This window comes from Lutra lutra, chromosome 10, assembly GCF_902655055.1.
Source record: "Lutra lutra chromosome 10, mLutLut1.2, whole genome shotgun sequence".
NCBI classification, from domain to species: domain Eukaryota; kingdom Metazoa; phylum Chordata; class Mammalia; order Carnivora; family Mustelidae; genus Lutra; species Lutra lutra.
The window spans coordinates 55,419,645-55,447,051 of record NC_062287.1 but is presented as its reverse complement, the minus strand read 5'-3'; the positions used below and the strand labels follow the sequence as shown (position 1 = coordinate 55,447,051).

The 27,407-nt window shown below is 41.8% G+C and overlaps 1 protein-coding gene across 28 annotated transcripts in view; it reads right to left on the bottom strand.

Moving 5' to 3' along the window:
- Positions 1 to 27,407, bottom strand: part of XRRA1 (X-ray radiation resistance associated 1) — a 64,445-nt gene that overhangs the window by 18,506 nt on the left and 18,532 nt on the right. For 10 of the 28 annotated variants that reach the window (XM_047690972.1, XM_047690965.1, XM_047690969.1 and 7 more), the window contains 5 exons: positions 26,648 to 26,745; positions 19,254 to 19,387; positions 7,307 to 7,483; positions 6,399 to 6,616; positions 2,268 to 2,308 (listed from right to left, as the gene is read on the bottom strand). In XM_047690972.1, the coding sequence (XP_047546928.1) occupies positions 2,268 to 2,308; positions 6,399 to 6,616; positions 7,307 to 7,483; positions 19,254 to 19,387; positions 26,648 to 26,745 (668 nt within the window). The other 18 variants (XM_047690986.1, XM_047690981.1, XM_047690991.1 and 15 more) reach the window with 7 other exon arrangements.

The window sequence follows — 27,407 nt, the reverse complement described above, 5'->3', positions numbered from 1 at the left end:
GAGTGATGGGTGAGAGTAAACAAAAACCAGTGTTGGTGCTTGGGAACATCTAGCATTCTCCCCTCCAGGTGATCCAAATGCAATCTGCCAGACACCACAGTGGAAAGTGGTGGCACTCTGGTAAGGCAGACTCTTCCACCGTGCAATTCCCTATGCGGAGCAAGGCTGTGTGTCCTGCAGTTAGACTGCACTATCCAGGGGCGTGAGTGTCCTGAACTGAGGGCCTGAGGGATACATACCTGACTTTTACAGACAGGGGCCACTACGAGTCTCAACCATCTAACACACTTGACTACACACTCAGATGCCAGGGAGTTGGGATCTGAGCACTGAACAACCACCAATTATCTCTGACTTTTGTGGCAGACTGTTTAATGGCTTCAAGTCCCTCTAGGCCATATGTATGCCCATGGGCAGTGTGACCTTGGTGCTCCTCTCATTCAGAGGTGGAGTCTGTATCTCTATGCCCTTGAAACTAGACTGGCTATTATATAATAAAGAACTTGGTCTCTGTCACAGGTTTTTAGCATGGGAGCTTTCAAAACTCTTGAAACTTCCTGAGTGATAGGAATACCTTTGTTATTTGTAAGCCCTGGGTTCACACTTAAACTTATGCTAATGAATGACTCAGGATGGAGGCTGGCGGTACCTGAAAGACAACCCCTCAATTACAGAGTTGGGGTTTTGAGCCAGCTTCACCTCTGGCAAGGGGAGGGGCGAGAGATTAAGTTCAGTTCTGTGGCCAATGGTTCAGTCATCCATGCCTATGTAGTGAAGCTCCAAAGAAATCTCTGGACACTGAGGCTTGAGTGAACTTCCTGATTGGTGGACACCAGACGTGGGAGGGTGACACACCCAGATTCCACAGAGAGAGGGCACAGAAGCTCTACATTTGGGACCCTCCTGGACCTCACATTATGTATCTATTCATTTGGTTGGTCCTGATTTGTACCCTTTGTAGTAAAACTGTGATCACAAGGACTGTGCTTTCCTGAGTTCTATGAGTTGTTCTAGTAAATTATTGAGCCTGAGAAGGTTGTGTGAACTCCAGAATTTATAGCCAGTTTGTCTTAAGTGCGGATAACTTGAGGACCCCCAAATTTGCAGCTAGCGTCTGAAGTGAGGGCAGTCTTGTTGTGGAGTGTGCCCTTCACTTGTGGGGTCTGTGCTATCTCCAGGTGGCTAGCGTACAGAATTGTACATACAGAATTGTACCTATTATACTTATGACTTGCTTTGACCAACAGAATGTGGCAGAAGTGCCACCGCTTGAATTCCAGAGCCTTGCAATTCACTCTTACCCTCTTGGAACCCTAAGGCCACCATGCTGTAAAGAAGTTCATAATAAAAGGGACTCCATATAGGGGCGACTGGGTGGCTCAGTGAGTTGGGCCTCTGCCTTCAGCTCAGGTCATGGTCTCGGGGTCCTAGGATCGAGCCCTGCGACGGGCTCTCTGCTCAGCAGGGAGCCTGCTTCCTCCTTTCTCTCTCTGCCTGCCTTTCTGCCTACTTGTGATCTCTGTCAAATAAATAAATAAAATCTTTTTAAAAATAAATAAATAAATAAATAAAAGGACTCCGTATAGATGCCAAGCCATACCAGCTGTCCATGAACCCAGGTCCCAGTGAACCAGCCAGCTGGATGAATGAGCCCTGGCAAAACCAATGGAACATCTAACCAGCACAAATGATTGTGAGAAATAATAAATTGCTATTGTTTTAAATCCTCAATTGTTGGGTTGGTTTGTCATGTGGCAACAGTTAATTGATATAACTTCTCACCCAGCTTTATCCATGGGGAGGGAGTGTACTGAGATTCCTCTCAAGGATGTGGGTTGGCTGAACATGAACCTGTACTTCTTATTATAAATGAATAAATCAATAGTGATCAGTCCTCGTGAGCTTGGTTGGTAAGCATCTAACCCTGAGAGAAAAACAAATTTTCTGTCCAAACAAAAATCAAGCATCTAAGCCTATCAAACCAAGGATCAGAGCCTAGATGGTGGTGTATTTGGCAAGGATGAGCCTAGCTTTGGGGGGCATTTACTAGGGAGTCCCCAAGGTTCCATATTGGTGGCAACCTCACCATTGTATGTGCATAGGCCAGAGCAGTACCAGGCACATGGTAGATACTTGGTAAACACCAATGAACAGGCTTCTTCAGTGTGATATATATAAATGCCACTCATGGGTTCATTAGCTTACTTTTGTTTTTTAAAATTAATGTTCTAACTTAAGGACACAAATATAAAACAGGCAGTTCCTACCTCTGATGTTGAAAATCCAGGGTAAGATGAGAACACAACCTCTGAAACAAAAGAGAAACAGAACAAAGGTTGGTGAGTGTACTGACTGCCCCCAGAGAGGCTGGGGTCTGGCTCACCCAACCTCTGTGTACAGGAGGGTGACCCCTAGCGGAGTTCTCATTGGTCCTCATCTCTAATGCTAACTGGGATGAGGAGCTGGCTGTGATACTTGTCAGGTGGTGAGTTGCACTTAGAATAAAATCAAAACTCCTTGGCCAGGCAGAGGTCCTGCCTGATCTGGCTCCCACCTACTGCTCCAATCTTATCTCATGCCACTCTGTCCTTCACTCACTACATTTCAGCCACACTGATCTTCCTTCTGACTTTGCAACATGCAAGCTCTTTTAGCATCAGTACTGTTAGGCGGGCAGATAGTATTGATCAGAGAAGGCAAACCAACTGTCTTAGGATTTGAAAGTACTCTTGGTTTTGCTAGTAGAAACAGAATGTTAAGACAGTGAATTCAGCAGAGATACTAAGAATAACTAGCAGCACGGCAGTAAGGAAGAGGCTGTGGAGTGATTTTTGTTCTCGGCATCATTGGAATGAGATAGGCCAATAAACATCTGAGTTCAACCATACATCAAAACATCTTCTTGGACTGGATCCTGTGCAGGCACTACTCACCACTGCCCTGGCTAACAGGACCCCTTGCACACATTAATGATATTATACTGATAAAAGTTACATGAAAATGAAGTAAATAATAATAGGGGTGGAACATCACATGGCCCAAATAACTTCTCCTATGACAAGTGTCTGTAAAGGACTGGAGGATGGGTTTGTACAAGAAACAAAGTAGGAGTCAGCAAGAGGATGGGCCATGGTTGAAATATGGCTGCTAAAGAGTGATCCCCTGAGGAGACAGCCCCCACATCTAGAAAGATGAGCCATGGGATACTCTGCCTGAATGCATATCTTCTCCCTATAATCTCAGGTTAGAAAGGTTATTGTATACAAGTACAAAATTTCTATGTAGCAGTAACAAACAAGTGGGAATGTAATATAAAAAAAACAGTACCATTGACAATAGCGTTGACAAAGACCAAATACTTAAGAAAAAATCTAATGAAAGACATGTAAGACCTCACCACTGAAGACTACAAAGCACTGATGAGAACAATTTTAAAAGACCTAAAACATGGTGGGATATATTATTTTAATGAATTAGAAAACTCAATATTATAAAGATGTCAATTATCTCTAAATTGGTCTATAGGATCAATATAATTCTTTTATCTTTTTTTTTTTTTTTTTTAAGAGAGTGAGAGTGAGCAGGGGAAGGGAGGAGGGGCAGAGGCCAAGGGAGAGAATCTTAAGCAGACTCCACAGCCAGTGTGGGGCCCAACCTCACAACCCTGAGGTCATAACCTGAGCCAAAATCAAGAATTGGACGCTTAACTGACTGAGCCATGATCAATACCATTCTAATCAAAATCCTAGCAGGATTTTGTGTGGAAATTGACAAGCTGATTCTGAAATTTATATACAAAAGCAAAGGCTTTATAATAGCTATAGGAGTTTTTAAACAACGCAGCTAGAAAACTTCACTATCAGTTCTCAAAATTAGTTACAAAGCTACAGTAATTTTTTTTTTTTTTTAAAGAGACAGTAAGCATGTGCACAGGAGCAGGGTGGTGGGAGGGGCAGAGGGAGAGAGAGAATCCCAGGCAGGCTTATGCCCAGCACAGAGCCCCACATGGCCCTGAGATCATAACCTGAGCAGAAATCAAAAGTCAGAGGCTCAACAACTGAACCACTCAAGAGCCCCTAAATCTATAATAATGTAGACACGTACAGACCCCAACTTAACATAATACCTCTCTTATAACTTAGTGGGGAAAAGGATATCTCAACAAGTGGTACTGAGGCGATTAGATATCCGTATAAAAAAGTAAGCTTTGACTCTACTTCACATCATATATGAAACTTTCAGACAGGTCATAGATCAAAATTTAAAAACTAAAATAATCACGCTTCCAGAAGAAAATATAGGAAGATATCTGCATGGCTTGAAGTAGACAAAAAATTCTTGAACAGGAAATAAAAAGCACTAAGCATAAAAGATTAAACTGAACTTTTATTCATCAAAATTCATCAAGAACATGAGAAAACAAGCTACAGACTGCAAAAAGATTTTTGTAATATATAGATCTACGAAGGACTTGTACCTAGCACATATAAAGAACTCAAACGAATCAACAAGAAAAGGACATATAACTCAATTTAAATAGAGGCAAAAGATTTGAATAGGTACTTCCAAAAGAGCATATCAAAGTGAGGAATAAACATATGAAAGGCACTTAAGATCATTAGTCACCTGGGACACCTGGGTGGCTCAGTGGGTTGAGTCTCTGCCTTTGGCTCAGGTCCTGATCTCCAGGTCCTGGGATGGAGCCCTGCATCCAGCCTTACGTGGGGCTCTCTGCTCAGCAGGGAGCCTGCTTCCCTTCCCCTCTCTCTGCCTGCCACCCTGCCTACTTGTGATCTCTCTGTCAAACAAATAAATAAAATCTTTAAAAAAAAAAAAAAGATCATTAGTCACTTAAGAAATGCAAATTAAAATCACAATGAGCCTATGGACACCCCATAATCTGGGGACACCCATAAGGGGACACCGCCTCTCTGGGGAGCACCCAGAAATGAAATCTCTTACATTAATATAGGGATCAAAATTCTACAACTGCACTGGAAAATTACTTGGCAGTTTTTACTAATGTTAAACATAACTTTATACTCTATGACCCAGCAATTCCATTCCTGGGTATATGCCCAATAGAAACAAGTGCTATGTCCACCAAAAGATGTAAAACAATATCCATAGTAGCTTTATCCATAATAGCCTCAAAAATAAAAATAAACAAAATGCCTATCCTTCTTACTCTGTAAGAATGGTAAATAACTTGGAATACCGTAAGCGAAATGAAAAATAGTGAACTACCAATATATGCAACAACATGAATGAATTGGACAGACATAATGTTGAGCGAAATAAATCAGACACAAAAGAGCACATGCTGTATAATTCCATATCCATAAATTTCAAATCCGGCAAAAGCTATCGCTGGTGACAGAAGTCAGAATGGTGATTATTCTTGGAGGAGGGACTGATCAGGAGGATGCCACATGGGATGCTGGAAATGTTCTATATTGTAATACGGGTGGTGGTTAAAAGGATGCATGTTTGTAAAAATTCATGCTGTACACAATACTTTTATATGTTTAAGTTGGTTATTTCTCAATTTAAAATAAATATTAAGAAAACCCACTGTGATACTGGCACAGTAACAGATAACTAGATCAGTAAAGCAGAGTATATAATCCAGAAATACTCATATATTAAAGAGATTTTGGTTTATAATAAAGGTGACATTCCTTTCCTTTTCTGCCTCTAATGTTGCCATTTGGATGTAATTCTTGGCACCATGGTAGTGATCTTGAGACCTCAATGGGACCCAGCCTACAAGGACAAGCAAGCAGGGCAAGGATGGCAGAAGAGGATAGAAAGAACCTGAATTCCTTGAGAAGATCAATGCACCTCAGAATTAGCCATCTCTGGAAAGCCTCAATTCTGAGTTTCTGGTTATTTGAGATTTTTATTTTATTTATTTATTTATTTTTTTTGTTAAGATTTTATTTATTTATTTGACAGAGAGAGATCACAAGTAGACGGAGAGGCAGGCAGAGAGAGAGAGAGAGGGAAGCAGACTTCCTGCTGAGCAGAGAGCCCGACGTGGGACTCGATCCCAGGACCCTGAGATCATGACCTGAGCCGAAGGCAGCGGCTTAACCCACTGAGCCACCCAGGCGCCCCTATTTGAGATTTTTAAAAAGCTACTTTTAACTGGATTTTAAAAGGATCTTTATTTTTTTTTTAAGGACCTTTTTAATTTTTTAAAAAGATTTTTATGTATTTATTTGACGGGGGGTGGGGGGGGAAGCAGGCTCCCAGCCGAGCAGAGAGCCCGATTTGGGACTTAATCCCAGGACCCTGAGATCATGACCTGAGCCGAAGGTAGAGGCCCTTCTAAGCTGTTAGAAGATTATTCCCACCACACGGCTTGAATCTCTGGAACAAGGGGCATCACTCACCTGTCCGGTCAACATCCTTTTTCATGGGCAGTACAGTATAATCTGGTTGCTCATCAGAGGCCTCAAACATCCATGACTTGGGCTGTCGCATGGAATGGAGCTCTTTCTGGGGACACCCCCTGCCTCCAACCCAGTCCCCTGACCCGTCGCGAAGCTGAAACTGCTGTAGGTACGGGATCCGGAAAATCCTGTTTTGGTCCAGGCTTAATTTCTTCAGTCTTCAATTAAGGAAAGTGAATACAGAATCACAGCAATAATGATACTTCAGGGGCATTTACTAAGCAACTGGAGGGAAAGAACATGGATTCAGGTTTGGACACTTATTCCTCTGGTGTGACCTTGAGCCAGTGACTTACCCTCTCTGGGCCTCAATATCCCTATCTCTAAAATGGGGATAATATTCATTAATCTTTCAAGGTTCCTGTAAAGATGAATAAAACAATGTAAATGGCTAGGCACAAAGTAGTATTCAGTAAAGGGTACCTGAATCTAAAGTAAATTTTCCAGGAATCTAAAGCTTAACCATTTAAATGTCAGCATTTTCCGTAATTTAATCAAATACGTAGAATTCAGCAGGTAACCTTATCTTTCTGATTCCCCCTTTTTTTTTTTCTTTTCTGTCCCCTCTCTCAAGGGTCAGGAGCCTATCTCTGGCAATATCTCCTTTTACCCTCCTTTCTCTTTGCCACTTCTAATCCAGACACTTGATCAGAAATGTCCTACTGATGCCCCACTTTTATGGCTGAGCTAAAGCTCGGAGGGGAGAAGTGAATCACCCATGGCCACACAGGAGAGATAAGTGGTGGAGCCAGGATTTAAACCCAGGCCTTTCGGATTCCAGAGCAGCTCAGGGTGTGGGCCAGGCTGGGGGTGCAGGTGGCCCTACAGAGAGGGGACTATTGCTTTACCTTCTGAGTCCAGCCAGGCTGGCAAAGCAGTTGGGGCTGGTGAGCCTGTTGTCATCTAGCATCAGCGTCTCCAGCGCTGGGAACCTCAGGATGTACCTCCTGCTTGTCAGTGATGTTACAGATGCTTCCCTGTGAGTGCAAGGATCCTGGGTAATGAGCAAGGGCAGGGGACAAACTCTACCATCCCCAGGAAGCAGGAGCGGGGATAGGAAGAGATAGAGGACAGGGAATCAATCAAGAGGCATAACCAGCTTGGGAACTTCTCTAGTGCCCCTGAGACATCCCTGCAGAGAGGGACCAGAAGGTGTAATTTCTTTCCCAACTGACCTTCTTCCCCAAATCCCACTCACACATCAGTCTTCTTTATGGAGAAAGGTTGCACATATTCACAGATGGACTCAGTGAGACTGGGTTGGGGCAGGATGGGGCCACTAGGAATGCTCGTGGAAAATAAAAGAGTGACCAAGGCATGACCAAGTTGAGGGAAAACATTCTGCAGAAAGAATACTGAACACTTTTGGGTCAGGTCCAACTCCTGGGTATGCTGCATCACCCCAAGTATCAGCAACCATAGGAGCATCAGGAGACAGAGCCCTTGGCATGGACCACAGTTTTGGTTCATGTGGGGTAAGGCAGGCTGGCCACAGTGATGCTCTTCTCTAAAGTGACTCAATAAAATGCACACATCAGTAAGGAGCTGCAAAGTCTCTTAAAACTCAAACTCTCTGAGGAGTCCCAGAAACACCTGAGAGTGGAATTCCATGGGCTGAGATCCTGAATCACACTGGTGGGGCAGGAAGTTCTGGTATTTTAGTTACTACCATTAATGTGGCCTGACGTATGTCCCCAGGTGGATGAGACCTAAGTAATACTTTATTTTTTTCAACTTTTTTTTTTTTAAGATTTTGGTTTTGTTTTTTAAAAGATTTTATTTATTTATTTGACAGAGATCACAAGTAGGCAGAGAGGCAGGCAGAGAGAGAGAGGAGAAAGCAGGCTCCCTGCTGAGCAGAGAGCCCAATGCGGGGCTTGATCCCAGGACCCTGGGATCATGAGCTGAGCCGAAGGCAGAGGCTTTAACCCACTGAGCCACCCAGGCGCCCCAAAGATTTTGTTTAAGTAATCTCTACACCCAACACGGGGCTTGAACCTACAACCCTAAGATCAAGAGTCATGCTCTACCAAGAGAGCCAGTCATGTGCCCCTAGGTAAATTCTTTTTAAGTATACAAAGGCAGATGACTCAAATCATGTTTTCATTCCTCCCTCCAACTCTCTCCCCTCCATACACCCAAATGAACACTCAACACACTCAACCAAGAAGGAAAGAAGCCTTTAGTTGATGGTATTTGAAGGTCACAGATGACTCTCTTCCTCTCCTGAAAGAACCAACTTTCATGCACTAAATTTTTAATTTTTACCACAGAGCAATTACAGGAGGGTACATAGCAGCTCTGTTATTTATAATTAATTGACCCATCTCTTTTTTACTCCAGTCAGATGTGAAAGAGCTAAAAAATAAGCCTTTAAAAAAATTCCCCTTACACCCTATAATGGAGAAGCTCTATCCTGTCTCTTGTGACAAGTTATAGTGTTTTGCCTTTTACAAGTTTCACCCTAATTATAACATATAAAAGCTTCATTTTGTCTCCAAAACAGATGTTTTAAAATAGGGGGGAGTCAATGAGTGGGTAAGGAGGACAAGATGCAAGGCTTCAGAGGACAGCATCAGGCTCTTCCACTGGGTCCTTCCCATGGCAGTTTTGGAAGAAGGGCTCTCTGAAGTGCTGGGAGTCTATTAGTGTGGAGAGGTTGAGGTTTCTGGCTGTTCTGAGTGATGCTATTTTTATTATACCTTCTCTTGGCAAAAGGAATTAATAGCATTTAAAATATGATAGATTTGACTAATTTTTTTTTTAAAGATTTTGTTTATTTATTTGACAGAGGGAGAGATCACAAGCAGGCAGGGAGGCAGGCAGAGAGAAGAGGAAGCAGGCTCCCCGCAGAGCAGAGAGCCTGATGCGGGGCTCGGTCCCAGGACGCTGGGATCATGACTGAGCCGAAGGCAGAGGCTTTAACCCACTGAGCCACCCAGGCGCCCCAGATTTGACTAATTTTTTTAGAAGCTAAGAGTATGCCCCAGTGACTGGATTCAGGAATGGGAACTGGTGTGCTGGATTAGAAGAAACTTGGGAATGGGGTCAGCAGCCCTGGCCTCTCATTCTGGCGCTGCTGCTGTTTGGTTTGCTGGGTAACTTTAAGCTGGTGCTGAGCGTCTCTGGTCCCGGTCAGTTCTATCTACGCAATGAAAGAGGATGTCTTTTATTTCACGTTGTAAGACTTTGCATGAGGCTAAAAATATTGCTGAACAAACTGGACAAAGAGCTGCAGTAAAACAGATGAAACTGAGCAAGTGGTAATGTCCATGAAAATGTGAGGTCAGCTTCTGTGGTAAGATATAGAAAATGCACCATGCAAACACAGGATGCGGGAGATGTAGCTTCCCAACTCACTTGTGTAAAAGTGGACTTATGACGTGGCTGCTAAAAAAGCTGGCGCTCCTTTAGGAGGCATTTTTGAGGAAAACAGTGGTTAGAAAACAGAAGGTAACCATCCCCCTCTACTCTGTGCTGGTCAAGCCTGGGGGGCGGACTTGTACAGTCCAAGGGGGGACAGGGAATGGGCCGCATGGGAGACCCAGAGTCTCAGATGCCTATCCAAACAAGTAACGGGTAGGCTGATGATGGAGTAGCACAAATACAATCCCCCTAACTCACCCAGACATTGTCATGTGATCGATCCGGAAAGGGAGACACAAATAGTTCAGAGTAGATGAGCTATGTGGTGAAATGGAAAAAAATGAAGAGAAAGGAGAATGCAGAAGCAGAGAGAGGTCATGAAAAGCCTTGTGATCAATGTTAATGGTGTTTATCTTTAGAATGCTGAGAAGCTGCCGAAGGACTTCAAGCAGGGCAGTGATAGAATCAGAAGTGCTTTTAGAAACATCCCTCCGGCTGATGATGAAGAGGGTTGGTTAGGAGGTGATAAGGAGAAAGAAAAATGTGACAGGTCATTAGCTGTATCCCAAGTAGCAGGGGCTGTGTTGATGGGCTACAAAAAGGGCCAAGTTTGAGAAACATTTAGGAAGCACAACTCATTGCCTCCAGTGACTGAATGGATGTACAGGGTGAGGGATGGAAGAATGCAGACTGATGCCCATGTTTCTCACTTGGTACAACTGCACAGTTGATGGACAGCGGCTCCTGTCACTGAGGCCAGGGACATAGGAGGAGGAGATCTCAGCACGGGCATGTGTGTGATGACTTTGGTATGATTAAGTAAAATATATGGGCTCATAGCTCAGAAGATGGATGTGAGGTAGAGATATAAAGAAGACTTGGGAAAGGATGAAACCACAAAGAAAGATTATAAAAATTAAGAAAAACAGTGGATCGAGAGTGGACAACTGAGGACCATCAACATTTAAGAAGTTGGCAGAAGAAGGGGAATCCACAGAACATTCTTGTGTGGACAGACAACTAGGAAGAAAATAACAGTTTGTTTGGAGCCTCACAGCTTTCAAAGCACAATTATTTCAATTGATACTCTGATGTAAATAGGAGTACATTTATTCTCCCCTTCTTATATATAAGGAAATAGAAATACCTAGTGGTGAAGACTTGCCTTGCATTATGCAACAAGACTTCCCACTGAAAACAACTAAAATGATTAATAAAACCTAAAAAGAAAAAAGATTCATTATTTTAAGACATGTAAGAGATGTGAAGACAGTAAAGCAGTCATATGCCAAAATCTAAAAATCCAGAGACAGAAACCAAGCACAAGAAGCCTTTTTAGACACTTGCTGATCTTGCTGAAATAGCATGTAATTGGAGACCCCCTACAAGAAGGTAGGATCCTAAACAGATACACACTCAGGAGAGCGAGAACTAGCACTAAACCCACACTCCTTATCCCACAGCTAGGGTAAAACTACCTTGGGATGAAAAGAAGGGAAAGGGGAGGGTAGATTTGTCCTTGTGCAAAATTGTAGCCCAAATTTGTATCATTGGAATGGCTCAGAGAATATCCAGCTAGTTTGGTTTAGTTTAAAATGGTTCCATACTGAGTGCCCCTAGGCATCTGGCCAAAATAAATGGAAAGGTTTATAGTATTGCAGACTAAATAATTGGGCCAACTCTCTGAGTATAAACTAGAAAATCCAGACAAAATATATATATTAAAAACAATTTTCTTTGAGGTATCTAGGAACTAACAAGCTGTGAGAAGTTAGGGGGCTAAGATCAAAGGGGATTCTGCAACATTTAGGGTCTCTTTTCCCCTAGGGCTACCTGCTGACTCCAGAAGTGGCAGACAAGCTGAGATGCTAAGCAGAAATTCTGACAACCTTGCTAGTCTAGGGGCCAAGAGTCCAGGGTGCACCAGAGAAGGGGATTCCTGATAAAGTGCCCCTGCTTTAAGTTAGGGCTTTGAAGGACTAAATCCTACAGGAAGGTGTGAACTAGAAATAATGTGGTCCTTGCAGAGACTGAAGACTAGCTTCAAATAATTACGCGTGAACTATATAATAAAAAAAAAAAATCGAGCTGGTGAGAATAAAAATGATTTGAGTTGCCCAGAGGGAGAGTCACAGCCTCTTATTCAGTTTCCTATTTCCATTTCATTAAAAACAAGCTTAAATCAAAGTAAAAATTCAGTTCTTCAGTCACCCTGATCATATCTCAAGTGTTTAATATGACTGGTGGCTACCATATTGGACAATGCAGATATAGAACATTGCCAACATTGTGGAAAATTCTATCAGACAGTCCTAAACTAGGCCTTTCAAGGATTACTAGACAATATCTGCAAATCAGTGCTAATGTCTGGGGATATGAAAGGTATGGTGGTCTATCACTCAAAGCAGGGGATTACGGAAGAATGGAAATTTAGCCTGTGAATGAACCCAGTGAAGTCATCAGCCTACTTTTTGGTTATCTCCCCAGTTCCTGAATGGATAATTAGAACAGACATACTAAGCGACTGACAGAATAACCACTTATGTTTACTGACCAACAAATGAGGACTATTACAGCAGGAAGGGACAAATTGAAGCCCCAGTTTATCTGCTTCTAGAACAGTAGGCTGAAAGTTATTCTGCATCCCTGAGGTAACTACAGAGACTACTGCCATCACTGAAGACAAGAAAGGTAAAAGGATACTGGGTCTTAGGATATTCCTGCTTAACTTGTTTTATTTGGCTTGTGTAGAAGACAGGTCATGAAGAATGACTATAGATTACCGCAGACTTAATCAAGTGGTGACTCCAATTTCAGCTGCTGCCCCACATGTGGACTCTTCTTACTACAGTACATCAACATAGCCCCTGGCACTTGCAATACAGCTAAAGACCCATCAAATGTTTCTTTCTCTTTACTGGTGAATAAGAACTGCCAGGAGCAGTTTGCTTTTGCCTGACGGGGACAACAGTACATCTTTGCCCTCTTCTCTCAGGGCCACATCAACATCAGCTCTTCCAGCCTACATACTCTATTACACATCTATTGCTAATCCGCTTTGGTATTCCACAGAACCTCATGTTGACTGGACCTGATGGGCAGGAAGTTGCAAATACTCTAGACAATTTAGTAAGATGCATGCATGTCAGAGAATGGAGGGAAACCCTACAAAAATTCAAGGAACTACCACCTTGATCGATTTTCTTGATGTCCAGGTAGCTGGGAGCATGCTGGGATATACCTCCAATGTGAAAGACCTAATCCTTCACCTCGCACCACCTCTTACTTAAGAAAAAGACACAAAGATTTGTTGGTCTTTTTAGATTTGGGAAGCAATGCATAAAACATTTGTGCTCTTCTAATCCATTTACTGAGCATCCCAGGGGATGCCAGTTTTGTGTCGGGCCCAGAGCAAGATAAGATTTTGTAATAGGTCCAACAGTGCTCTAAATGTCTAAGCCAAATGGGTGTGCTATATAGTACAGGGTTACCATACGTCCTGGTTTTCAAGGACACTCTGGGTTTTCACCTGTTACCCTAAAATAATTAACAGTGTTCCTTTTCCCTCTCAAGTTTGTCCTGGTTAGATGGATAGGTTATATAATTTCTAAGAATAGAGCCTTTTATAGGCCCCAATTGCAGAATTATTTTTTAAGTTGTTTTCTTTTTCTAAGTAATCTCTACACCCCACATGGGACTCGAACTCATGACCCCAAGATTTAAAGTCAAACACTCTTCCAACTGAACCAGACAGACACCCCGCAGAATAATTTTTTTCTTTTTTTAAAAAATATTTATTTATTTATTTATTTATTTGACAGAGAGATCACAAGTAGGCAGAGAGGCAGGCAGAGAGAGAGGGGGAAGCAGGCTCTCTGCTAAGCAGAGAGCCCGATGCGGGGCTCGATCCCAGGACCCTGGGATCATGACCTGAGCCGAAAGCAGAGGCTTAACCCACTGAGCCACCCAGGTGCCCCCGCAGAATAATTTTTGAGCCAAGTTATGTCCTATTCTTTTTTCATTTGAGAGAGAGAGAGCACGAGCAGGGGGAGAAGCAAAGAGAGAGGAGGAGGGACTAGCAGACCTCCTGCCAAGTGGGGAGCCTGACACAGGGCTTCATCCCAGGACCCCAAGATCATGACTTGAACTGAAGTCAGATGCTTAAACCAACTGAGCCACTCAGGCACTCTAAAGTTATGCCCTATTCTGTGGATAACTATTCTCCTTTTGAAAAATAGTTTCTGGCTTACTACCCCATGTTGGTGAAGACTGAGCAGCTAGCTGATCACAGGAACATGAAGTGACCATGTGACCTGAGTGGCTCAACATGAACTAAATGGGCAGAATTCCCTCAGCAAGTGAAAGCAGTATGTGAGATCCAGCTCAAGCCAAGTCTGGAAAAAATGTGTGAATGAATATGGCTCAGATTCCTATGATGCCTACTCCTGCTGTTACCTCTCCATCAAAGCACAACTAAGGTTCTGTGAGCAGCTGATATAGGAGAAAACCCCCTAGCTGTGTTTACAAATGATTGTTCATGATATGCTGACACTAAAAGAATATTACAGTATTACAACTTTATACAGGGGTGACTCTGAAAGACAAGGGAAGAAAAATCCTCCCAATAGGTAAAACTTAGAGCAATGTATCTATCTATTTTTTTGGTTTTCGCTGATTCACAGGGCAGTGGCTAACGGTTTAGCAGAATAGTCCAAGCTTGGAAAAAAAAAAAAAAAGTAAAACTGCTGAGAGCAAGGTCTAAGGGGAAATTATGTGAATGGACCTCTCAGAATGGATAGAGTATAAGCATTATTTGCATCCCATGTGAATGCTTCCCAAAGGCTATCCACTTTAGAGGAGACTCTCAGTGACTAGGTGGACAAGATGACCCATTCCATGAAGTCAGATGGCTGCTCTCCTCAGATACCCTAGTGCTTGAAAAATGGCCTTTATCACAGGCATGGAGGCTACACACATCCCCTCACCAAGGAGACCTGGCTATCACCCGTGCTGAGTACCCAAACTGCCAAGAGCAGAAGCCAACGTTGAGCCCCTAACATGGCACCATTTCTGCAAGGATTAGCCAACCACCTCGTGGGAGGATGACTATAATAAGCACCTTCCTTCATAAGAGGAGCAGTGTTTTATTTTGTTGCTTACCAGAATAAACATGTGTTTTGGATACAGATTTACATTCCCTGATATTCTGCCAGCATCGGCATCAGGGGACTTACAGAATATCATATTCTTTATCCTGGTACCTCACATAACATTGTTTCTAACCATGGAACACATCTGATAGCACATAAGTGCAATGATGAGCCCATAAATATGGAATTCACTTTTTTACCATGTTCCCCATCAGAAGCAGCTGATCTAATAGAAAGGTAGAGTAGTTTTTTAACAACTTATTTATTGTACCAGTTAGGAGACTAACCCCTGTGAAGACAGGGCTCTGACTACTAAAAAGATAAGGTTTCACATAAACCAGCAACCAGTACTGGTGCTATTTTCCTTATAACCAGAACATAGGATCTAGGAATTAATGAAAGGAAATAAGAACAGATCCTCTTACAACCATCCACTTGCAGAATTTTTGCCTCCATTCCTACAAGTAGAGGTCTTAGTTGCCTAGGGAGGAATACTTTTATAGAGGACACAAAGAACAGTTTCTCTTAACTAGAACTTGAGATTGCTACTGGCCACTTGGGTTCCTCAATCCACCAAACCAATAGACCAAAAAAAAAGGAGCTTACTACATTGGCTGGTGATTGATACTGATTATCAAAAGTAGGTATGATTGCTGTTATACCTTGAGGACAAAGAGAAATATGACTGGAATCCAGGGAATTATAAGGTATTCCTCTTAGAAGTGTCATGTCCATTAATCAAAGTTAATGGAATTTCTGCAAGATGAAAAGAGTTCTGAAGATGGATGGTGGTGATGGTACAACAACAATGTGAAGGGACTTACGTGAATGCCACTGTACATTTAAAAATGGTTAAGACGGGGTGCCTGGCTGGCTCAGTCAGTAGAACACCTGACTCTTGATCTCAGGGTCATGATTTTGAGCCCCATGTTGGGTATAGAGATTATTTAAAAAAATTTTTTAATGGTTAAGATAGTAAATTTTATGTTATGTGTTATGTTACCACAATTTTAAAAAGCATTAATAGAAAATTACCACAACCTATTAAAAAAGGATTCATAACTCTGATCCTTCAAGAATGATCATTTAGGATATCATGCCAGTTAAAGAGCCCAAACTGCCAAGGTGCTAGATAAGGGAGAAGGAAACATTAAATAGGAGATGAAGGAAGGATTCATGTGTACTATGGCCTCTGGACCAGTTAAGAAAAGATTATTGTAGCAAATACATATATTTTCTTCTCTGCTTGTTGTGTGTAAATTACTAATGGTGAATAACTTTGCAACTTAGTTTTTAGGTTATAAAATATCTACTTGGCACTGTGACTACTTTAGAAGAGAAAATTATATCATTCAGAAATGGATACAGTGACCTATGTAACGGTCTCATATCCCTTTATAGAAGAGGGTGAAAGTATCTTCATGGAAAAGGAAAAGATCCTTCACTTAAGATGAAAGCATATTGTGATTGCTAGTATAGTAAGGAAATTAAATACGGAGAGGAGGAGGAGAGTAGATGTTGGGCTTCCAAGGGCTGGGTGGCACCAGTCATCTGCCTATTTGCTCTTGAACTTTATTCCTTTCCTTTGTGTTCTGCTATGTATTATAAGGGGCCAGGGTCACCCCTAACCTACACTTCCCAGACCATCTTTCCAATTGGCTTCCAGTGAGATACTGCCAAGGGAGGGATTGGTGAGACTGGAAGGCCAGAAGACGGGGAGAAGCAACTCTCTCATTTGTTTCTGACAGCTTGCTGGCGGCAGCAGGGCTGCACCGGCATCCCTGCTGGTGAGGTTCCAGCCCTGATGGGGGCAGCACATCTGTAGCAGATCTAGAACTGCAGCAACAACCTCTCTAAAAGCCCAGCAGCAGGGACAGGCTTGTGGCCTGAAGTCCAAGAGTTGGGGGGCATCTGATCTCTGGGCATCAACCTTTTTCCTTCTTGCTCTTCCAGCCGTTCCACCACCTATATAACCAATTCCCTCTATTTATTTTTGTTAATATTTAGGTGGAATAAAGGTACTCTGATTATGATTTTTTTCAAGAGTCCTTCTCTTTTAGAGGTATACACTGGATTATTACAGATGAAACTACATGAATCTGCAGTATTCATTTATAGCTAGATACATCTGAGATTTTTCTTAAGAATAATTTAAGGTGGGGTGCCTGAATGGCTCAGGTGGGTAAGCGTCTGCCTTTGGCTCAGATCAGGATTCCAGGGTCCTGGGATTGAGCCCCATGTTGGGCTCCCTGCTCAGGGGGGAGCCTGCTTCTCCCTCTTCCTTGGGTGCTCCCCTTCTTGTATGCTCTTGCTCACTGTGTCAAATAAATAAATAAAAGCTAAAAAAAAAAAAAGTTTGGGTATGGTGGGGGTATAGATTAAACAGGATTGTCTGTGACCTCAGAACTGTCAGGCAATAATCATTAGGTGATGGGTACATGGAAGTTCATTTTGCCATTGACTCTACTTCCATGTGTGTCTGAAATTTTCATAATAAAATGCCAACTATTATCTCTCCCCATGACAAACATTTAAGTCCCCTCAATTTGCAATACCTCAAGTGGTTTTCATATTCTTGACTTGACCCTGACTGATGTGTGTCTGGTCATAGAGAAAGCCTGCCAACACCAAGGGAAAAAAAAAAAAAGATGTGTGCATGTGCCTGAGAAAGTAAGTGAGAGAAAGATGAGAGAGAAGTTACACACATGATGAAGAAAGACATTGAGATGCATGCAAAGTCCTGACAACATGCTGTTCACCTGTATAGAGCCATATGTGAATCCAGCATTCACCTTAGGACTTTACAGGTTAATGAGCCAAAAATTCCCTTTTGGTTTTATTGGGGTTTTGGGGGGAAAAAAAAAAAAAGATTTATTTATTTTAGAGAGAGTGCACACATGCAAATCAGGGGAGAGGCAGAGGGAGAGGAAGTGAATCCTTAAGCAGATTCCCAACTGAGTGCAGACCCCAATGTGGGTTTGATCCCATGACCCCAAGACAATGACCTGAGCCAAAACCAAGAGTTGGATGCTCAACCGACTAAGCCACCAAGGCGCCCCATAAATTCCCTTTTTGGTTGAGCTAGTTTGAGTTGACTTCTGTCACTTGCAAACAAAAGGAGCCTAATGAAATCCCTAATACAATGATCACTACTATTATCCAAACTTCTTGGGTAACTAACCAACCACTATCATCACTATAAACTCCATCACATCTGCCATTATCACAACAAATATTATCACCATGACTTTTGCCTACACCATCTGTAAACTGGTTAACATCCATTGAATAGGTACTTGTGCCAAAGTACTGACTCCTCATCCAGCTGCTTCAGATCAAAGATGACTAAGACAGAGCCTCTGCCCTCATAGTGCTCACAATACTTTTGGGAGACTCTATGTATTTCACCCATTTATCTATTATTTACATATATATACCTATTTGTGAGACATAAGTCACAACAGAATATATAAACTTCTAAAGTAAGAGGGAAAACATTAAATTAAACAGATGCTTAGAGAAGGGAAGAAGTATGGTCTAAAGCCATCAGGGAAGGCTTCTGATAGGGAGAGGAGGAGGGTCTGAGCAGGCCCTTGGAATATATGTAAAATCCATATGAGAAGAGAACGTAATGGTCATAAGCATGGTCTTTGGATCAGATGGACTTCATTAAATTCTGGCTCAGTCACTTATCAGCAGTTATTTAACATAGCTGTGCCTCAAATTCCTCATCTATAAAACACAGATAATAACAGGACACCTGCTTCATAGGGCTGTTTTGAGGATTAAATGTGTTAACATGTATAACATGCTGAGAACAGTGTCTGGCACATAGTAAGCACATGTATATTGCATTAGCATTATCATTATGATGTATATTGCATTGACCATTATTATATTATGGTCAGAAAGCACAGCCTGAACCAAGGTGCAGAATGGGAACATACAAAGCTCAGTAGGTCTGTGAAGGGATAAGTCTGGCAAAAGCAATATCCACAATTTACCAATGACCAATCAGAGACAGGGAAAGTGACTTGCTAGATACCTGAGGGTCTCCTAACAGCATAGGAGACACCCATCTGAGGCCTAATCATTCTTTGGGGCCCATTCCCATGACTGCCTTTCCTAGGAGCTTCGGTAGGCAGCATTTTTCCCTGCTCTGAGCACTCACAGCCGTCTTTATAGCACTTTTGAGCTGCTCTAGGCTATTACCTTGCACATTTGCACCCAAAGGTTCACGAGGGAACACATGGGACAGACCCCAGGATGTAGAACTTACTGTTCTGTGACAGCCAAATTGGGTGGCAGGGAGGTGAGCCCATTGCCTGTGAGGAGCAGGACACGGAGGTGCGGGAGAATCCCCAGATCACAAATGGCCTCTGCAGTCAGGCTGTTGAAGGAAAGGTCCAGGAACTATGGTACAAAGAAAAAAGATGGGAGAACAGAAGTACTACACATGACAATGATGCTCATACATGAGGTGGGGGCTCAACATTTTTTTTTAACCTTCTAGGCAACCCCATCACTCATAAGCCTCAAACCTTCTTGACTCTCTGGATTAACATTCAAGGCCTACTATAGTCCATTCCCAGCCTATTTGCTAGCTTTAGCTCCCACTACAAATCCTGATTTATCCTGTGGTGCCGACCAAAGTGACTCCTTCCCTATTTCCTGCACCACCCCACCTAGAGGTGTTTGGTTGAGCTTTTCACTCTCCATGTATCTGAATTTAAGCCCCAGAAGGCCAACTCAAAAGTTGCCTCCTTATAAAACTTCTCTTAATTTACCAGCCAATTGGAATCTCTCTCTCCCCTGAATTTGAGTGCTTTATCTAGGGATACTTCTCATGGTCAACCAGGTACCTGATAGGGAGATACACATCTGAGGAACAGGGATGTTGGTACATGGATGTGCCTAGCATAACCTTGGCACATGATGGTAGGCTAGACCATAAACTTCCTGGTCAATAGCCATGTTACTGTATCACTATATCCTGGTAACTTGGATAGGACCTGGTACATAGTAGGTGCATATAAAAAAATCAGCTGAAATGAACTGGCTTATGAGGGCAATAATCCAAACTGTCACTATCAATCACTTTCTAACTGGCCACCTAGATTCATGAAATAGTTGACTAGGTCAGGGTCTAGTCAGGAAACTGAGTTTCTGCCTGCAAAGACAGAGACAATTGTGATAAATGATATCAACCCAATCTTTGTTCTTTCTCTTTTGGGCCTCTACACACTCACTTAAGCTCTCATGTGTAAGTCCGCTTTCTTTCCTCCCATTTTCTCCACACATACTCATTGAAGCCTACTGAATAGAGGCATTTCAGCATCTTACCCAGCTGGTTGACCACATCAGTGTTACACAGTCAATCAGACATATAAACAAGTGGCTGTAGGCCACTACCAGAGGAGGACTGGATTTAGTCTGACTCCATTGTAGTAATCAATTGATGGATTCCGTAGACCTGAGTTTAAATACTGGCCAAATTTGGGATTTGGGCAAATTACCTAACCTGAGCTTCTATAAAATAGAAATAATAATGAATTCTTATTAAAAACTGTGTAGATAAACCCCTTAGCATGAGTCTGCTACATAGTAAGTATAGTTAATGTTGGCTGTCATCATTATAACCATCTCTTCATTCAAGGACCATATGCTGAAGGCTTACTCTGTACCAGCCTATCCTCTGCTAGCTCACAACCTAGCTGGTCAGGTAGATAAACATATGTGTCTACTAAGTAGCAATGCTGCTGGGATAGAGGTCTGAACACAGACCAGTGGAAGCACAAAGAAAGGAATAATCAGCTCTACCAGAGGATCCAGGAGACTTCACAGAGCACATGATGCTAGAGCTGTCCTCAGAGACTAGTCGGTATTCACCAAATTGTTAAAGGCCAAAAAACAAGCACTGCAGCCGGAGACAGGAGGTAGCGTACTTTGTTCTAAGGACTGCAAATAGTCTGGGTATGACTAGAGTCCATGGTATAAGAGGGTTTGAAAAGACTGGGCAGACTGTGAAAGGTGCCAAACACCAGTGGAGTGATGAGTTCATGCTGCCATCAGCAAATTCCAAATTTTGAGAGTTCACTAACTCTCACTAACGCGTGATTCTATTTGGCAGGGGCAAAGATAGAAGCCTTTAAGGAGGAAGACCTGGAAAGGGGGCTCAGATAATCATAGGTAAAGGTGGGAAAATCCTCTCCCTCATAGCAGTCAATGAGACCTATGGATTTTGTCTCAATATCTCTCACACTGTTCCCTCCAACTCATGCTTCATGCCAGCAGCCATACCTAACACCCACTGGATATTTCAAACTCCTTAGTGAGGCTTCCAAGGCTTCCCACAGTCTCTCTTCTGCTACCTCTCCAGGCTCACCTATCACTACTCCACTGTGTTTCACTTTCCATTCCAATCACACTGAGCTGTTTCATCAGTGTATTTGCTCAGGAGTGGGTAAACTAACACCTCTTAGCCATTTCCATCTTGTTGCCTCTTTTGTAAGGCCTGTGGGCTAAGAATAATTTTTACACTTTTAAATAGTTGAAAAAAGATCAAATGAAGACTACTGTGTGAAAATTATGTGAAATTCAAATTTCAGCATCATAAAGTTTTGTTGAAACACAGCCACACTCATTTTTTTATGTGGTATCTATGGCTCCTTTCCTTCTCTAACAGCAGAGTTGTCTAGGTATGACAGTTGTGACTAGTTATAACCATATAGACAACAAAGCTTAAAATATTCACTTTATAGAATAAGTTTACTGACCCCTGTCCTAGCTGATTTGGTTACTTAATGTTGGGGCCAAATCTGCTCTCCACAGAATAAAGGGCAGCTCAAAGAAATGAATAGTTTTAGAATCACAGGTCACATAACTTCATAGCTGACCCAGAATATACAGAGGGGGATACTTAAGTTTCAGAGAAGGGAAGTGATTTGGCCAAGGAGCTATGTCAAAATAGTGGCAGAACCAAGACAAGAAACAAAGTCTCCTGACTCTCAGGGCCAGGCTCCAGCTGAGACTTTTTCAGACCGGTATGCAGAAAATCAAATCATGGCAAAGTTAAGTTTTTCTAAATTGACTACTGAAGAATTCTACTCCTCGGGTGGCAGCCTTTCTGGCAAACAAGAACAGAAGATTCCTAACCTACTGTATCTGCTGAGTCACATCAAGTTTTATTATACATCAAAAAATTCATTATTGTGAACTGCAAATTCAGGAATTTTGACAGTTTTATGTTTTTTCTTAGAGAGACCTTATAAATCACAGAGATAGAAATAAATGATTAGCCAAGAAATTTCATCTTCTCATTTACATTTGGCATCTTGACTTTGGTCTGCTCTCTTATGTAAATAAATTCCCTTGGGTAAGGCTGGGTCTGCCATATAAATAATCTTTATCAGAAGCTATCAAACTAAGAAATAGGGCATCTAAGTCAATCATGATCAATCAGTAGTTCCAAGCTGGTCAGCTGTGGGATCAGAGCCTATAGTCATGTTCCCTCCCCAGGGCCCACGGGCACTTGAATTAGGGATTTGAAATAGTAGGGGAGAGGAAAACAAGATGCCTGGCACAATGCATGACAATGTATGACGCGCACAATGACTACTTTTTAAAAAAGTAAAATAACAAAAAAATGGAAGTTCATAAGAAGCACCCAAGCCTGTTGATAAAGGAAATGGCTACTACCTCTCTCTCTAGCATCTGGAATCTGTTTCCCAACTGTTTATACTAAAATCTAGTATTCATTTTTATTTTTAACATAGCAAAAAATTACCAGTTGTTGTCAATTTACACTCTCTGTTTCATTGGACTTTCAAGAGCTCTGCTTCCTGGACAAGTCCGAGGACAACTCCTGTTCCAAATCATAGTAAATCACCCCATCCTCAATATGACTTGAAACCATGGAGAGAAGATACCATTACATCCAGTATAGCATGTTTTAAGAACAAAAGGACAAATAACCCATTTAAGAAGACTGCCGTCCCAAGCAGTTAAAGCTTTTAAAAACTCTGGCATACAAAGGCCATCAAGTCTGAAATATTCACTCTTGTGGAAGAACTCTCTCTCTCTTTCTGGCAAGACTAAGTTAAGTGAGGCTTTTGTGAAGAGTGGTTGACTCTTGATGCTGGCAGATTAAATAATTTATCAACTCTTTGGGGTCAACGCCAAGGCTTATGATGCACAGACATTCTGCTGAGATCTGAATATAAAACACTTGTACTATAAGGCCAACACGCGGTAAAGAGCAGCTATGGATGTACAAATGTCAAGAGTGTGCTACACAACTATACGCCAGCAAATGTGACAGTCTGGAAGAAATGGATGCATTCCTAAAAGCGTATAAACTATCTAAACTGAATCAGGAAGAACGAGAAAACCTGAATAGACCCATAACCAATAAGGAAATTGAAGCAGTCATCAAAAATCTCCCAACAAGCCAGCCCAGGGCCAGATGGCTTCCCAGGGGAATTCTACCAAACATTTAAAGGAGAATTAATCTCTATTCTCCTGAAACTGTTCCAAAAAATAGAAATGGAAGGAAAACTTCCAAACTCATTTTATGAGGCCAGCATTACCTTGATCCTAAAACCAAAGATCCCAGCAAAAAGGAGAATTACAGACCAGTATCCTTGATGAACACGAATGCAAAAATTCTCACCAAGACACTAGCCAATAGGATCCAACAGTACATTAAAAGGATTATTCACCACGACCAAGTGGGATTTATTCCTGGGCTGCAAGGTTGGTTCAACTTCCGCAAATCAATCAGTGTGATACAATACATTAATAAAAGAAAGAACAAGAACATATGATACTCTCAATAGATGCTGAAAAAGCATTTGACAAAGTACAGCATCCTTTCTTGATCAAAACTCCTCAAAGTGTAGGGATAGAGGGTACATACCTCAATATCATCAAAGCTACCTATGAAAAACCCACAGCAAATATCATTCTCAATGGGGAAAAACTGAGAGCTTTTCCCATAAGGTCAGGAACACGGCAGGGATGTCCACTATCACCATGGCTATTCAACATAGTACTAGAAGTCCTGGCCGCAGCAATCAGACAATAAAAAGAAATAAAAGGCATCTGAATCAGCAAAGAAGAAGTCAAACTCTCACTCTTTTGCAGATGATATGATTCTTTATGTGGAAAACCAAAAGACTCCACTCCAAAAAATGCTAGAACTCATACAGGAATTCAGTAAAGTGTCAGGTTATAAAATCAATGCAGAGAAATCAGTTGCATGCATTTCTCTACACCAACAGCAAGACAGAAGAAAGAGAAATTAAGGAGTCAATCCCATTTACAATTGCACCCCAAACCACAAGATAACTAGGAAGAGACCTAACCAAAGAGGCAAAGAATTTGTACTCAGAAAACTTTGGAGTACTCATGAAAGAAATTGAGGAAGACACAAAGAAATGGAAAAATGTTCCGTGCTCATGGATTGGAAGAACAAATACTGTGAAAATGTCTATGCTACCTAGAGCAATCAACACATTTAATGCAATCCCTATCAAAATGCCATCAATTTTTTTCAAAGAAGTGGAATAAATAATACTAACATTTATATGGAACCAGAAAAGACCCCGAATAGCCAGAGGAATGTTGAAAAAGAAAGCCAAAGTTGGCGGCATCACAATTCCAGACTTCAAGCTCTATTACAAAGCTGTCATCATCAAGACAGTGTGGTACTGGCAAAAAAACAGACAAACAGATCAGTGTAACAGAATAGAGAGCCCAGAAATGGACACTCAACTCTATGGCCAACTAATCTTTGACAAAGTAAGAAAGAATGTCCAATGGAAAAAAGACAGTCTCTTCAGCAAATGTTGTTGGGAAAATTGGACAGCCACATGCAGAAGAATGAAACTGGACCATTTCCTTACATCACACACAAAAATAGACTCAAAGTGGATGAAAGACCTCAATGTGAGACAGGAATCCATCAAAATCCTTGAGGAGAACACAGGCAGCAACCTCTTTGACCTTAGCCACAGCCACTTCTTCCTAGAAATATCGCCAAAAGCAAGGGAAGCAAGGGCAAAAATGAACTACTGGGACTTCATCAAGATCAAAAGCTTTTGCACAGCAAAGGAAATAATCAACAAAACCAAAGACAACCGACAGAATGGGAGAAGATATTTGCAAATGATATATCAGATAAAGGGCTAGTATCCCAAAATCTATAAAGAACTTATCAATCTCAACACCCAAAGAACAAATAGTCCAATTAAGAAATGGGCAGAGGACATGAACAGACATTTCTGCAAAGAAGACATCCAGATGGCCAACAGGCACATGAAAAAGTGTTCCACATGACTCGGCATCAGGGAAATACAAATCAAAACCACAATGAGATACCACCTCACACCAGTCAAAATGGCTAAAATTAACAAGTCAGGAAACACTGTTGGTGGGAATACAAGCTGATGCAGCCACTCTGGAAAACAGCATGGCGGTTCCTCAAAAAGTTGAAAACAGAAATACTGTATGACTCAGCAATCGCACTACTGGGTGTTTACCCTAAAGATACAAATGTAGTGATCTGAAGGGGCACATGCAGCCGAATGTTTATAGCAGCAATGTCTACAATAGCCAAACTATAGAAATAGCTTAGATGTCCATCAACAGATGAATGGATAAAGAAGATGTGGTATATATAGACAACGGAATACTATGCAGCCATCAAAAGAAATGAAATCTTGCCATTTGCAATGACATGGATGGAACTAGAGGGTATTATGCTGAGTGAAATAAGTCAATCAGAGAAAGACAATTACCATATGATCTCCCTGATATAAGGAATTTGAGAGGCAGAATGGGGGGTCTGGGGGTAGGAAAGGAAAAAATGAAACAAGATGGGATCGGGAGGGAGACAAACCATAAGAGACTCTTATTATCACAAAACAGACTGAGGGCTGCCAGGGGGAGGGGAGTAGGGAGAGGTGGCTGGGTTATGCACATTGGGGAGGGTATGTGATATGGTGAGTGCTGTGAAGTGTGTAAGCCTGACGATTCACAGCCCTGCACCCCGGGACAAGTAATACATTATAGTTAATAAAAATAATTAATAAAAATAAATACATTAAAAAAAAAAAAAAAAGAGTGTGCTACGGAACTTATAGGAGTCCCGTTTAATCTCACAGTCATCTCTTGGCCTACAGACTAGACCTTTAGCCTCCTTTACCTGAGCCCACTGGAGCCAATCTGGCTCATTTGGACCAGGATGGTTCTCTGGCATTAGTCCATAATGCCTCTAGTTCAGCTGGTCTGATCTGTGCCAAGCACTTAACCTCTAAGGCTCTATAACCCCAACTGGATCCAGATCTCCCCTCAAACTCTCCTTCCTATTCTGTTTAAACTCAATTTTCTGCACAGACCCCTTTGGCATGAAGTTTGGCATTTATTTTCCAGGACCACACACAATGGCCACAGGTATGATACAGTCTCACCTATTTGCCACTGCTGCCACTACCACTACCCTCATGATCACCACCAACCCCACCACCCTCTGCAGAGGACTGCTGTGAAGCAACAGTCTGGCTATAAAGGCCCAGAGAGCTCCTTCCCAACAGATATAATCAGTAGGGACATTTATACCCATTCTTTATAAAGAAACAGGTGGGCACCAAAAACTCCCTAACTCCAACTTACTTCCAAGAACTTAAAGTCTCCGTATTTCACGCAGACTGTTTTGATTCCATTAAATGCAAGCTCCAGTTCCTTTAAGGTTGGAAATGTATGAAATGCCTCTACAGGGAGAGGAGAAAGAGAATTAGCTACTTGTAAAGGAGGTAAGAGAAAGCTGTTAACAGTGGTTGTTTACTGGGTTCCCACTGACTAAGCTTATGGTCAGGTGCCTTATACACACGGACTCTAAATCTCTAACACCCCTGAAATAAGGGTTACTACTCTCATTCTACTGCTGAGGAAATTGTAGCTCGTCTAAGCTAAGTGATTTGCTATAAATGGAATTGCTGGGAAGTGAAAGGGTCACGAATTGAGTCTATGTCTAACTCCAAAGCCCATTTAAAAATTATTTCTTATTATAAAATTATTTCTTATTATAAAAGTAAAACATGTCTACCAAAAAAAGTTAAAAAATACAGAAAAAGTTCCCTTTAATCTCAACGCCCAGAGATAACCATTGAAAGTTTCATATATAATACTCCAGAATTTTTCTCATGTGTACAGTGAAACACACACACACACACCTTTTTACACAAATGGAATCATACCATACACATTGTACTCTGATTTGCCTTTTTCCCTTAACAATATGACTTAAAGATTGTTCCATGCCAGAGTATCTGGGTGGCACAGTTGGTTAAAGTGTCCAACTCTTGCTTTCAGCTCAGGTTGTGATCTTAGGGTTGTGAGACTGAGCCCCATGTTGAGCTCCACTTTGAGCCCT